General features: G+C 43.9%; 6 protein-coding genes; 3 read left to right on the forward strand and 3 right to left on the reverse strand.

The window, feature by feature from the left end:
• Positions 1-305: 305 nt before the first annotated feature.
• Positions 306-2,251, forward strand: FFUJ_14763 (uncharacterized protein; the record flags this gene model as incomplete). XM_023576733.1 has 4 exons in its annotated part: positions 306-397; positions 446-627; positions 678-1,277; positions 1,332-2,251. 4 exons carry the CDS (start codon positions 306-308, stop codon positions 2,249-2,251), a joined length of 1,794 nt encoding a protein of 597 aa, XP_023429831.1.
• A 614-nt stretch (positions 2,252-2,865) lies between these two features.
• On the reverse strand, positions 2,866-3,915 carry FFUJ_14764 (Putative heme-binding peroxidase; the record flags this gene model as incomplete). XM_023576734.1 has 2 exons in its annotated part: positions 2,866-3,715; positions 3,770-3,915. 2 exons carry the CDS (start codon positions 3,913-3,915, stop codon positions 2,866-2,868), a joined length of 996 nt encoding a protein of 331 aa, XP_023429832.1.
• Positions 3,916-4,968: 1,053 nt separating this feature from the next.
• On the forward strand, positions 4,969-5,943 carry FFUJ_14765 (uncharacterized protein; the record flags this gene model as incomplete). XM_023576735.1 has 3 exons in its annotated part: positions 4,969-5,075; positions 5,125-5,567; positions 5,615-5,943. The coding sequence occupies 3 exons, from the start codon at positions 4,969-4,971 to the stop codon at positions 5,941-5,943; spliced, it is 879 nt and encodes a 292-aa protein (XP_023429833.1).
• Positions 5,944-6,147: 204 nt separating this feature from the next.
• FFUJ_14766 (related to methyltransferase) lies at positions 6,148-7,261 on the forward strand (the record flags this gene model as incomplete). XM_023576736.1 has 3 exons in its annotated part: positions 6,148-6,964; positions 7,023-7,179; positions 7,228-7,261. 3 exons carry the CDS (start codon positions 6,148-6,150, stop codon positions 7,259-7,261), a joined length of 1,008 nt encoding a protein of 335 aa, XP_023429834.1.
• A 190-nt stretch (positions 7,262-7,451) lies between these two features.
• Positions 7,452-8,664, reverse strand: FFUJ_14767 (uncharacterized protein; the record flags this gene model as incomplete). XM_023576737.1 has 4 exons in its annotated part: positions 7,452-7,972; positions 8,041-8,203; positions 8,257-8,542; positions 8,594-8,664. 4 exons carry the CDS (start codon positions 8,662-8,664, stop codon positions 7,452-7,454), a joined length of 1,041 nt encoding a protein of 346 aa, XP_023429835.1.
• Positions 8,665-9,117: 453 nt separating this feature from the next.
• FFUJ_14768 (uncharacterized protein) lies at positions 9,118-10,755 on the reverse strand (the record flags this gene model as incomplete). XM_023576738.1 has 4 exons in its annotated part: positions 9,118-9,861; positions 9,907-9,981; positions 10,032-10,603; positions 10,650-10,755. 4 exons carry the CDS (start codon positions 10,753-10,755, stop codon positions 9,118-9,120), a joined length of 1,497 nt encoding a protein of 498 aa, XP_023429836.1.
• Between the last annotated feature and the right edge of the window lie 2,850 nt (positions 10,756-13,605).

Below are 13,605 nucleotides of genomic sequence, written 5' to 3' on the forward strand. Positions count from 1 at the left end.
GTTCAAGTAGGCTGCATCCAGCGCATCGGTTACACAACATATGTGATGTTCGGAGGAAATGAGACATGTCGTATTTATGTGCAGTGAAGCTGGCGCTTGCTCCTTAACCTCACCAATCACAGCAGCCAGCTTCCGACAGCTATTGCTTTGTTTTCGCCTTGCCATTTTGCGGTGACAAGAGGCTTGGCTCGTGAATTACAAATACCCCGTGGGTAATACAAAATAAAGAAAGTCTAAGTCAGGCTAGAGGATACTCACTCAAGACACCATAACTTGAGCACTCCATCTCCAACTCATTGCCCAAAATGCGGTTACACGACTCACAGCTCGGAGACGCATACCAGGATAAGAAGAAGGACGAGGTTAGAACTCGCCTTGGGGATGAAAATTGGAAGGGGTGAGTACCACTTAACATAGAAATGTACCCAGCACTGAAAAATTACAGGCCCACGGAGCGAGGGCTTTATTTGAAGTATGTTGAGAGCCTGATAAGGAAATGGCCGCAGCTCGAGCTGCTACATGATTTCATGGAAGTTGGGACTGTGCCTACGCGTTGGTGCATTTTCCCAGGGGAAGAAAAGGAGAAGAACGAGCGGCGACGCTATGTATATCATTCTGCCATGGAAGGTGAGCAGCAATACGTCTCAGATAACTCGACGCTGACCTTAAAATCCAAGAGAGAAGAAGACAACAAGAAGAAAGAGCTACGAAGATGAATGTCGCATTACTGAGATTCAACGGAGATGGACAGGCAGAACAGCACCCATCCAATACCCTTCACAGGCCTGAAGATCTTAGAAGGACCATTGAAATGGCAAAAAAACCTGGATCAGGAGTCATGTTCAGCTTATTTGTCGTCGAGGACCTTTCACGAGACGTGATCGAAACCCTTGGATCTGAGCTAGCTATTGATCCACGATTCTTCCGTGCTCACATTACCGACTATGTCTGGAACAACATCCGCGACCGATGGCGTGAGCCGTCAATACTCCAGGTTGATGCCAAAAGACAGATGTGGTTCCAGCTTCGCTTAATCCGTTCTCGGTACTTTGAGAATCAAAACCAGCTGAAGGAAGCAAAAGTTCAAGTCAATAAGTTCAATGTTGTGCGACGCCTTGACGCGGATAAGAACCAGATTTTCTGGGATAAGGACCCAGATCCAACTATATGGGAAAGGCTTGCAGGTAAATCTTCTCGGGGTACGGATCGAGTGGATGCAAAAGTTGGACATATGCGCAGTCGTGCTACGTTCTGGTTAAACCCAGAATCGACCATCGGTAAGCATTCTGATTTAGGTCAGGAATCCCAAGCTTACCATTCTCAAAAATAAGGTGTTCTTTTACTTGAACCAACTCCGGAAGCTGGATATCCTCTCTGGCGAGGATATCCCAATTGGGACGAACTTCCTTCGTTCGGTACGACCCATCCCCCTCCAGACGCAATGCGCGACCCTGAGATCCCGCCATCTCTGAGATCCAAGGATGCTGAAAGCCCAATGAGCTGGTTCGAAGACTACATTTTCTGGGCCAAGAAGAGCACCAACTTCGCGAAGCCCAAAGATGGTGCGAATCAACAACTTTCTATCCCCATCCAGTGCTTGTTGCACTTGGTATGTGGCGAGTGGCTGACGTTCGCTGACTATCTTAACGCCCGGCTCAACCAAATCGACTGGGGAATCGTGAACCCATCATTCTTCCCCGAGTCTGGAGGCACAGACCATCAGAAGCAGAGTCTTAGAAAGCTCCATTTCTGGCGGCGATGGGTACCCCAAGCACGAGATATGCTTCAAGCAACCATGAGCCAAGTCCTGGATGGTAAAGGAAACGAGGTTGAAAAGTCGTTCAGGCTTTATCAAGATGATTTGGAGATTATCAAGAAACGTCTGGAGGACTACGAAACACGGATTGACCGTCTCAGCACGGTTGTCAACTCGACTATCAGCCTGACTGATGCCAGCAACACATCCAAGCTCACTATACTGGCATCGTTTTTCATCCCGCCGAGCTTAGTGGCTGCACTGTTGTCAATGAACATGGACCCGCTGATTGGGCTTGGGAACTCGCTCAAATGGTGGGCAGTGGCGTCTGTCGTGGCTGTGACGATTCTTTTCACCATAGGTTATCTCTTAAAGACCAAGAAGGCGGAAAGCTTGAAAAAGAACTTGTCAATTACGAAACTGGGTTCTAATTTGGAAGGACGGTGGAGGAACAGGTCACAGCCAAGTCTGGGTGCGAACGGTTCAGTTTGTTAAGAGACAGAATATATGATTAAGTTTAAAAAGGCCCGGCCTTTACTTGGGTTCATAGTGAGGGAAGGAAATGGAGGGACGTGGGACTGTATACGGCCATTTAGTCGATGAGTTTGGAAGGAATGGGGCTTGGCTGTCGTAAAACTAGCCACTCGAAATTGTTAAAGAAATTGAGGCCTGCGATGAAGGGAAGCTCGTATCATGCACGCCAAGCTGCCAGGATATATCACGACAGCTAACGTGCAGCGCTAGCGGTGATGTTTGCAGATCAGGGAGTGAGCTACGTTGCGGATTGCAGTCCAATAAGATCCTCTAATGAGTGCCGTGGCAAATACTGACTTCCTTTTGCCCATCCACTGGTTCCAAAATGTTTTCTGAGAGACTTACATCACAGTGACAAATACGTCTAGATATTGTTCATACCCAATGAGGGGAAAATGGAATGTATCAGAAGTATTACTACCTACGCGGAGTATCCAAAACCCGATAGACTTTAAGTGGTAAAATAAATTCCGGGTTGACATAGTTTTGAAAATTCGATCTATAGCCATCTAATTACACTTGTCTATCTTCTTCCCCATCTATAGTCTATACGGGTATAAATTAACAACAACACATCAAAGCTTTGCCCTTGCGTGCATAACAGGGCAACCATTTGTCTTAGCCCCTTGCCCGAACTCTGCATTTGTCGAGACCGAATCACTCTTCTTCGGCGCGCTTCTATATCCTCCCTTCTCATTATCGCTGTTCGTGATGTTCCCTTCTGTGTCTCTTGCTATTCCCAGCTCCAGCAGTTTGGCGAATGCTGCTTTGAAGTCGTTGAAGAATAGCTCCTTGTCTTCAGCATAAAGACGCACGTACCTGGAGAACTCAGGGTCTGTTGTCAGAGCTATATCGGTTGGAAGCATCATCAACTCCTCTTCTGTGTCAGGGTCAACAGAAGAGAACTGAGTGACACCAGATTCGGGAACTGTCTTCTCAGTCCACTTTTCGGACAGCAGGAGGCGGAAATATTGATTCGAAAATCGTGTCGGGTTGTTGACCCATTTACCCTCGAATCCCGAGTTTTCCGTATGACATCGTCCGAGACTGTGCGCGCCACTGAGGGCTACAATCTCACGGTCGTTGAATCCCATTCGGTAGAAGATGTCTCGGATATGGTCTGCTCCTTGAGCCGCATCAGGAAGACGGCCGCGAGGTGGAAGCTTGCTGTCGTCGGTAAAATCTGTTCGCCCCGGAAGCCAATCGATTTCCGGACCGCCCATGGCTCGGATGGCTGTTACACCGGCAAGCGTCCATAGGTCTGAGTATGTGATCCATGGGTGGAGACGCTTGATGGGCTCTAGGAAGAGGCGAGCGTTCTGAAGGCCGGCGTTGGCGGGATCGCCACCCTCGGCCTCGTAGCGCATGCCCGCGCCGTTTGAACCTCCAGTGTCTGTTGTCACGTCATACGTGCCAGAAGAGTGCCTATAGGCTACGTCAATTATGAACCGATGTTTGTCAGGTTTGTTGTAGACTTACCAGGCTAGGCGCACAAGAACAGGGCCGGCACTTCCATCGTCATAGTCAGGCTGTCGGAGAAGATCAATGACAGACTTTCTGACAGCTTCAAAGTCACCAGGCCTTGATGCCTGGGTTTCTGGTAGCGGCTTATCGATACTGGCCATCTCGAAAAGGCTTGGTGGAGAAAATAACGAAAGAAATTTGCGTGGCAGGGTATAAAACGAACAAATCGTACACTGGGTCAGAATCTAATTCCAAGGTCAGAGATACAGGATCTTAATAGAACGAAGGAATGACTACAAACAGAAAAGTTGAAGTGTGAAGGGATATTAAACATAAAAATCAGGAGACATTCTCGGTGCCATGTGATTGTAAATTAGACCAAGGCCCACAAGCAAAAGTCGTGATTGTGGGTCGGCAAAGACTGCCGAGGTAGATTGATAAGGATCAAGCCGAGGAAGGGATATTTCCAATCAATCATAACGAGATAAGAGAAAAAAATTAAGTAGTTCACTCTATGTTTGTTGTTCAACTTTTGCTTCGTCTTCGCCACATTTGCATCTCAATGAATGTTGCTCCAATATCTCCAACTACCCCAAATAAAAAAACTCCCCTTCGCCCGGTTGGTCAACTCGGTCTCCAAATCGGCTAGGTCTGTCGACTCCAACTCTTTTCGAAGAGTCATACCATCTTCCTATCGCTATACCTAAAGTCCTAGATTTTTGCCTTTAAAGTTAGAAACGTTCTGGCTACTGAGTTCTAGGTGGTGAATCTAAGCGCTTAGCCGCAAGGCCCAACTGGAAACAACACGTTCTGCGCTCAGCTATTACAAGCGAAAATCTGTATGGTCAGTAAGCCAAACTCATACTGCTGTATTTTCCATGCTGGTCACCACATTTCCGCTGAATATGATTAGAATTACTTCTAAAGGATATTATTACTTTGGTTCGTAATTTAATTATAATTCCTTTGACATTCACCCAACGGACTTCAAAAGCGAGATACCACTCATCGCTCTAATCACTATCCAATTTCCACCAATCGGACGCTGTCTCATGAAACACTACCAATCTTCCGGATGAAACATCTTGGTAGGGACACTGCGGGTCAAGGTAATCAGTTTAAAGGCTAAAGCGCCCTTGTCATGGATGGTTGTGAACTTGTCTTTCTTGTTTCCCTGTCTTCTTTTGTTCTTCTTGTTGTATTATACTTATAAAATGAGGTCATTTCTTCAACTTTTGAGTCTGGCAGCTGGACTGTCCCAGGCGACAGCTACCCCTGTATTGTCCAGAGCCGCTGGTGCTGCCAAGAACCTGGTCGTCTTGTAAGCTTTCTCTTTTCCATTGATGCTATCGTTCTCATAAAGCTCTCAGTGGCGATTCATACTCGACTGTCGGCTTCTGGCCCGGAGGCGACTTGCCCAGCCCTGGCAGCCCTCTCGGAAATCCCGCTCTACCAGGACAGACAACAGCAAATGGATTGAACTGGGTGGGCCAATTGGCCAGCGTGCTGAATACTTCTTCGGTCCTGACTTATGACTTTGCTGTCACTGGCGCTACCGTTGATAAAGAAATCGTCTCGACATATGCACAGTACTGTGTTGATGATCAGGTGGCCCAGTACAGAGAATATGTCGCAAACAAAATCAGTTCTGCAGAAACACTTGTCGCCGTATGGATCGGGATCAATGATCTCGGTGAACCATTCTGGAAGAAATCGGCAGCGCCAATTGAGAAGACTATGGATCGGTATTTCGAGCTTTTGAAGATGCTGTCTGAGGCTGGACTAAAGAAGTTCGCCCTCCTCACTGTTCCTCGTAAGTCGTTTTCCCCTATTCCATAACCCAAACTAATGCCGTACCAGCATTCGCGGACCAAATTCCGGCTATGATCGGCCAGTCCGAATCAGACCTCAAGACGCTTCGTGCAGACATCATTGCCTATAACAAAGCTCTGACTGAGCGCGCTGCTACTTTTTCAAAGTCTGGCTCAGGTATCGAGGTGACCGTGTTTGACACGAAACCTACTTTTGACACCGCAGTCAAGAACTTCAAAGAGTATGGGGCCAAGGATGCGACATGCTATGGTGCAAATGAGTGCCTCTGGACTGATACATATCATGCCGGTGTCGCTATTCACAAAGCTCTTGCCACGAATTTTGCGGAGGGTGTTAGTAAAGTTTTCACGTTCTGAGCATTTAATATTGTAAAATAGTTGCGCTGGTAGCCGTAGAGTCAATTAATTAACCTTTCAACACCCTTGTTAGAGATCGCTAGTTTGTTGGTTTGGCGATGAACACACCGGGGCATTTAGCCGAGCCAGCATTTGAAGTGCCCCTCACGTTCCAATCACGACATGCAATTTTATCCCTCACCTATTGTTATTACTGTCGACATAATGGCCGACCCTATCTCGACTGCCGATCCCGTGGCGCTAGAAGTTGATGAGGCTGATACCAACACTGCTAGCGATACTGACTCTCTTGGTTCAATTGAAGGGAGCTCCACTTCGTCAATTACCTCAAGCATCCTCAAGTATCGCCAAGAGAACGGCCGCACCTATCACGCGTATAAGGACGGCCAGTATGTGATCCCCAACGACGAGCAGGAGCAGGATAGGCTCGATTTACAACATCATCTTTTTCTTCTCACCTTTGATCACAAGCTCTATTTATCCCCCGCCGGCCGAGAAGGTCGTCAACTACACAATGTTCTCGACGTTGGGACAGGTACTGGACTCTGGGCCATGGACTTCGCCGATGAGCATCCCAGCGCTTCGGTCATCGGTATTGATCTCAGCCCCATCCAAAGTCCCTTCGTTCCTCCGAACTTGAGCTTCCAGGTCGACGATATTGAAGAGCCGTGGACATTTCATGTCAAGTTCGATTTCATCTACAGTCGCATGATGACTGCATCCATCGCTGACTGGCCCGGTTTCTTCGCCAAGGCCTATGACAATCTCAATCCCGGCGGCTGGATCGAACTGGCAGACATTTATCCAATTACCAGCGATGATGGAACTCTCGCAAAAGACTCGGCAACTCATGAATGGGTCACCAGATTGTTGGACGGCACAAAGATGATTGGAAGACCATTCGATGGGGCGAATAAGTACAAGGAACAACTCGAAGCCCAGGGCTTTCAGAACGTCCAACAGGTCGTGTTCAAGTGGCCTCAGAATACCTGGCCGAGATACAAGAAGCACAAGGAGCTTGGTGAGCATAAATCCTTGCTCCAGTTCTCTAGGTTTGCGAAGATACTGACCGCGTGTAGGTGCTTGGAATCTTGAGAACATCAGCTCGGGCCTCGAAGGTCTCAGCTCTGCTGTCTATACACGTGTCCTCGGTTGGACTAAAGAAGAGCTGGATGTATTACTCGCCAAGGTTCGCCGCGAAATGAAAGACAGAACTATTCATTCTTACTGGCCTATGTAAGTCAAGGAGCTACATCGGCAATACAATAAGCTAACCTATCGAAGATATGTTGTATATGGGCAGAAGCCAGAGAAATGAAGGGGTGCCTTCTTAGAGCACGCGTTGCTTCTCTCTTGAACTGGCAAAGTTAAACAGCCAAAATACTATTGAGTTCTTTCTGATTGAAACTCAGTTCGACTTTCGTCATGTAGATAATTCCAAGATACAATATGCTACCTCGCCCTTTCACACCCGTCCAACTTCCTCACATTCCATCAACTGTACGAGTCTACTTCGGAGCGAACTTTTCCAGAGTCCTAGTGATAAGGTTGTAGGTTGAGTTCTTGTCCAAACTCAGGTACAAGTCTGAGCCCTCATTGAAACTACCCCAAGCAGTCCATCCATACCAGACATCACTGTTGCGATCGAGAAATGCCAGCATAGATTGAATCGTGTCAGCACATTGAGGGAAAGGTCCACCTCCAAACTCTGTGACCATTCCTTGAAAGCCATTACGGCGCAAGATGTGAGTGACTTCCTCAAACCTCTTGACAAAACCACTCCAGGGTTCGCAGAGACCATATGCACCGGCGATATCGTCAAAGTACTGGTGGAAGTCGTAGAGAGTGTTGTTGGCGGGGTCTTGAATGAGGCCGGGACCGATACCTGGTTGAGAGAAAGCCTCCCAGTCAACAAGGCGAGCAAATTGTGTTCCTGAGACAAGGATTTTCTGTTTGTCGGTGACATTTCGAATCGCAAGGATTACAGCCTGGTTTGTCACGCCCCATTTGGTGATGTCAAGATCATGAGCTGGAGAACTGTCAGTTTGACCACAGGCAATGGACTATGGGTTGAGAGGTGCTCGGGATTTTACATACGTTCATTCATGAGTTGGAAGATGACCTTGGGGTTTGATTTGTATCTTTCGGCAAGCCTTGTCCAGAGATCGGCAAAGTGGTCGTTCGTGATGGTGATGTTGGGGTTGAGGAATGACACTTCAGGTTGTCCAATCACGGCGCAGTACCAACGTGCATAGTTGTGCTGGAACAATCAGTGTGCGTACAACGAAATGAAAGGGGACGATGTCTAATTACAATATCCAGGATGGCTTGTCCACCGTCATCGGTAATAGCCTTGACCAGCTTGTCAACTGCTTCCATGTTGGTCTCATTCAGGCTGCCCCCAAGCGAGGTCTGGACATGTTGCCAAGCCGTAGCAATTCGAAAGAGATTGAAGCCTTTGTCGTGCCATGACTTGTAGTCTTCAACTGTATTGATGTATGGATAGCTGTGATAACTTGGCCTGCAGGACAGGTCGAGGAAGGTGTTGTAAGCTGATCCGAGGATGTTGACATCGTTGGCGAGACCAAACAAGTTGACACTGCACATGTAAGTCAGTTTTCCCTTTGATAGATGATCATGCTAAACCTACCCTGCCCATTTTACTTGGCTGGCAATGGTAGTTTGCACTGCGAAAAGCAACGTAAAAGTCTTGAGCTGCATGATGAAAATGAAAGAGAAGACTGTGGTCATTTGATAGACTTGACTGAGACTGCGAGAAGGGACTACTTTATAATAATCTTGCTGCTGATGCGCTCATAATTCAATAATTTCTTTGATCAGTGGCAGTGCCATGTTCGAGCTTGACTAACACTTCACCTCGCACTCCAGTTCCTGTAAGAGTAGTCTGAGACGATGATCCGTCAGCTTCGGCGGAGCCACGCTAGACAGCACCTCGCGATCCGGCCCCACCACGGAAGCTGAGAATCCCGCTTTCTTACGACGATCCGGAATCGCCGGCACAAATGATCAAGGAGTCACTCTCATTGAATTACATTGAAATAACGGTCAATTTAATCAATGAACTGTTTCCAGCATCGCGTACCGTTAGCGGCAATCAGTTCGTTGATGGCGAGCGCTGGTGAACCTTAGGACGCAGGCCAAGCAAAGCAGTTCTCAATATTTCTCTAGGATCTGCGCCCCAATGAAAAGTCCTTTCGTAGTAGATATTCTTTCCATAACTCTCGCAACCCATTCTTGAATGATCGGAAAATCGCTCAGGTGATTATAAGCGACTTTCAGTGGGAATAGCAGGTTGAACGCTCCCGATGCACCACTTTCGTTCTGTAACATATAATCAACGCATTGACATATCGCCTGTGCGTTGCGGTACCGGTTTTCATGGTTCCAGAACACAAGCTCCGATGCCTCTGGAAATTGACTTTCGTCGGGAGACATACCTTCATCGAAGACGCAATAGTTGTCTGGCAATGATATCAACTGCCCCAGTATTGAATGCAATATCAAGTGAGTTGTGTTGAAGTAAACAAATTCGATGGCTCTTTCGAGATCAGAGAAGCATAGGAATTGCTCCAGTGTGTCATGGGCTAGTTCTGATGACCCGTGTACCCTCTTCTGTCTCCAGCAACTATGAGGATATATGAAGTTCCATGAGATTCGTAAAGAGCTGAGCTGTTCGAAAGACGCCTGCAACTTTTGGCTTATAAAATTTGCAGACACTGGGGAACTCTTCGCTTTGAAAACATTATCGAGGTCCTCCATCATGCCAGGGATGTCGCATAAAATATCTTGCAGGAAATCTCCAATCGTCTTTGACATGGGTTGCAACGCCCATGGTATATGCTTCCACTCATCTTGTTCTAGAAAGATGCGCTTTCGGTTGGCCATAGCACCGATGGACTAAAACACTTAGCAATAGGTCAGTTGTAAAGGGGGAAAGCTTACTATGAATGATCTATTGATCTGTAGAATGGGCTTTGCCGCGTCCACCTGGAATCCATAAGGTCCTGCTATTTCCGTCTTTCAACGTTAGCGAAATCTAATCAACAATTGGTGCACGGCTATCGTACCAATGCTGCGACACCATGACAGTGTTGTAGCCAGTTTGACATGGAATCAGAAGATATCATCTCATATACGCCAAGGAACAGCGCACTCCATATGGTGGTATGAAGGGGAGGCCTCGACGCTTCAGTCCTCGTCCCAAGATCGGCCTTCAGCTTTTGGATCGCTCTTCCATACAGTGCAGAGGCATGGACTCTCAGTTCAGGTATGCAGTGCATATTAGAGAAGAAGGCTTCTGCAACACATAAGCCTGACATACCTGCTGTTGAGTCTGCCTCGCTTGAGAAAAGATTGAGGATTGATGATCCGTCTTTGAGAGGTGACTTGACCAGTACAAACAAGTTTTTGACGAAGAACGATATGACTACTTCATTCTTAAAACCATGCAAGTCGATTGTGACAGGCATTTGCTTGAAGTCCTCCCCTTGGGTCAAGGCATTTAGAGACTGAAGGTGAGCATCTTGAGGTCGGATAGTTTTGGCAGCATCATGTAAATGGTTTACAAATACAAGATTGTCGTCGTATTGGCATGGATGAAAGCCTTTACTGCACCTCTGACAGGTTGGTCGCTGTTCATCTATGGTCATCAGCCGTGAACAGAACCTTGAGAGATAATGACATACCGCATTTGACCCTGCGTTTGCGGCACGTCAAGCATCCTTTACTGCGCCGAGGTTGCCTCCTTGGCTGGATACCCGATGCTGCGAAGCCTTTTGGCTGCGAAGACATGTCCTCGTCTCCAATGTTGGCATGTTGCAGTGAAGGACTACCATTTTCGCTTGTGAGGGCCTTTTGCCACTGGAAAAAGTGGGAAGAGGTCAAGGCGGAGTTATGAATTTCCTATTTGGATGGAGTATCAAAATTGGCAAGCTGCAGATGTTGATTGGTTCATCTGCCTCGCGAGTTGGCCTTCCATGCTCGGGCCTCATACGTCATCGAATTGATCTATTGGTCTCCTTTCCGACGCTGGTTCAGCTACACAACGCAGATACAAGATCTAGAGTTCTGACATGTCGTTCAAACCGGGTAGAACCCTTGTTGATAAACAGAAAAGGGGGCAGAATACCACCCAGTCAGTGTTGAAACTGGTGCAGCTTGATTGGTCTCTTCGGTAGCTCACAGTCCGGGTATCAAATACCCTGACGCTAACGCAGGGTGATGATGAGGGGAAGAATCAAACTTCTCGGCAGACACAAATGACAGCAGACTCGGGATACATGCAACTGCCTATCTTCTGCGTCCTATCTTATCTCTTATGCAAAGTATAAAGAAATAGTTCCAAAGAGTCAAGCATAAGATTTTATTACTTCCAAGCACATTTCGCGTTCACAATCTGACTTGTACGTGGATTAAATCTCCACTACCCTAAACTGGCCCACAGAAGGGAGGCTCAATTCATGAACCCTGATGATATGAACCACGGATCTGCAGGTGCCATTCAGCTTGCGTAACCCAATGCTATCTCAACAATGAAGCCTCCGTCCATCTAACGACATCGAGACCGTTCGATGGATGCATTTATCACAGTTTTTGACGATGCTTCCCAGGACTGGACTAGTGACACCACCGATCTAGCTTTATCAGCTTTAGCAGTAAAGCTCGGACTCTAGCATGCCAATCATTCCGAGATACAGAAGGCCAAATCGATATCTATGCCAAAATTTATCTTAAGGGATTTTTTTTACTCTATCTACCCTAATGTAGCACTAAAGGCCCCTTTAGGCTTCTAGGCAATATAATATTATTATATTAAATATTATTACTATAATACAGCACTATAGACTAAGGCCTATACTAAGGGCTATAGCCCTCTCTCTTATATATACCTATATAAGCCTATAGTATGCCATTTAAAGCCAAATTATTTACTTTTACTTTTATTATTATAGATTATACTAAATTCTGCCTTAAAACTGGCTGCAGCTATAATAAACTTTATATAGAATTAAAGGCCTTTAGAGAAGCTAGTTTTTGCCTGTTTTATTAATAACTACTTATTAAAGCTATTAAGGTTATTAACCTTACTATAAGCAGCCCCTCTAGGCCTAGTTTAATAACGATTTAAACTAAATAAATATAACTAATTCCTATTATATATATTAATGCTATTAATATAGCTATTAAGAGCTAGCAGTATAGTATTATAGTAATAAGCTATAAGAGTATAATTACTATTAAATTAAGGGCTATATTTTATATTATTTTAGAATACTTTAAGGAAGTTATTTTAGGCATTTTTATACTAAAGTATAATAAAGGAGTTAAAAGTAAAAATATTAAAAGTAAGATTATAGCCTTATTAGGCTTTATATTTTTATCTTATAATAAAATAGTTTATTTTATTATATTAAGCTGCTATAAAGAGTTCTTATTAATAAAGTGGAAGCTTATTAGTAGCTATATTACTGGTATATATTTAAATAGACCTATTATATATAGAGATGCTATTTATAAGACCTTATAGCTAAAGGACTTTTTTAAGGCAATAAGTATTATACTTTCTATAAGGGCTAAAGCTTTAGTTTTCTTTATGCTTTTATACTTTAATATATAAGATAATTTAGAAGATAGCGATATCTTATGGCCTAATAAGCAGGCAATTAAGTAGGTAGAAATTAAGATACTTGCTTTAAAGTGTATAATAAAGATTAAAAGGGAGATAAAGAATAAGAAGGAACCTATATAAGATAAAAGGAAAGAGAATAATATTAAAGCTAAAATTAAGGTTAAGGTTAAGGCTAAGAAGATAAAAGGTAAAGAAAAGAGATAATATAAAGATTTAGATGTATTTAAGGCATTTCTTTAATCTATAATATTAGATAAGGATTAAGGGGGTAAGGAGAATAAAGAGAAATAAGATTAAAAAAAAGCTAAAAGGCGCCCTTTATAATTAAAGGCCTTACTATAGAGGTTTAAGGAATAGTATAAAGCTAGCTTTTAACCTTATAATTAATCTTATCTTAATTAATATTACTTTAAGTCTTTTAGTTAAGTAGCTGTATATTAATATTATATACAGCTAAATAAGACTATATATAATTAATCTTACCTATAGGTGTTTTTAGAAGACTAATAGCTAGCTATTTCTCGCTAAGTATATATACTTTTAATTATACCTATAGATATAAGTATATAGAGAGCTTTAAGTTCTTAGGGGTATTTTAGGGAAAGATCTACCCTTTAAGAATCTTTTTATATACTATAATTATATCTTAGGGTAAATATATATTAAGATTAATATTATTATATTTAAAAAGCTCCTTAAGAGGCTGTAGTTAATTGAATGGTATTAGATAAGTATAACTCCTTATTTTGCGGATCTCTAGCTGATAATATAAGACTTAAGGCTAACTAGAAAGAATATATAGCCTATTATACTATTTGCAAATATAATGCAAATTCTATATATATATAAATTTAGAGAGTTCTATATATATAATTAGTATAAAAAGATATAGAATAGCAATTTGATTTAAAATAGAATTAGTAGAGAAATGCCTATTAGCTATAATTTTTCTAAAATACTTTTATAAGCAGTTAGTATATATATATATATATATATATATATATATATATATA

This window comes from Fusarium fujikuroi, chromosome FFUJ_chr04 (assembly GCF_900079805.1).
Source record: "Fusarium fujikuroi IMI 58289 draft genome, chromosome FFUJ_chr04".
In the NCBI taxonomy this organism is placed as follows: domain Eukaryota; kingdom Fungi; phylum Ascomycota; class Sordariomycetes; order Hypocreales; family Nectriaceae; genus Fusarium; species Fusarium fujikuroi.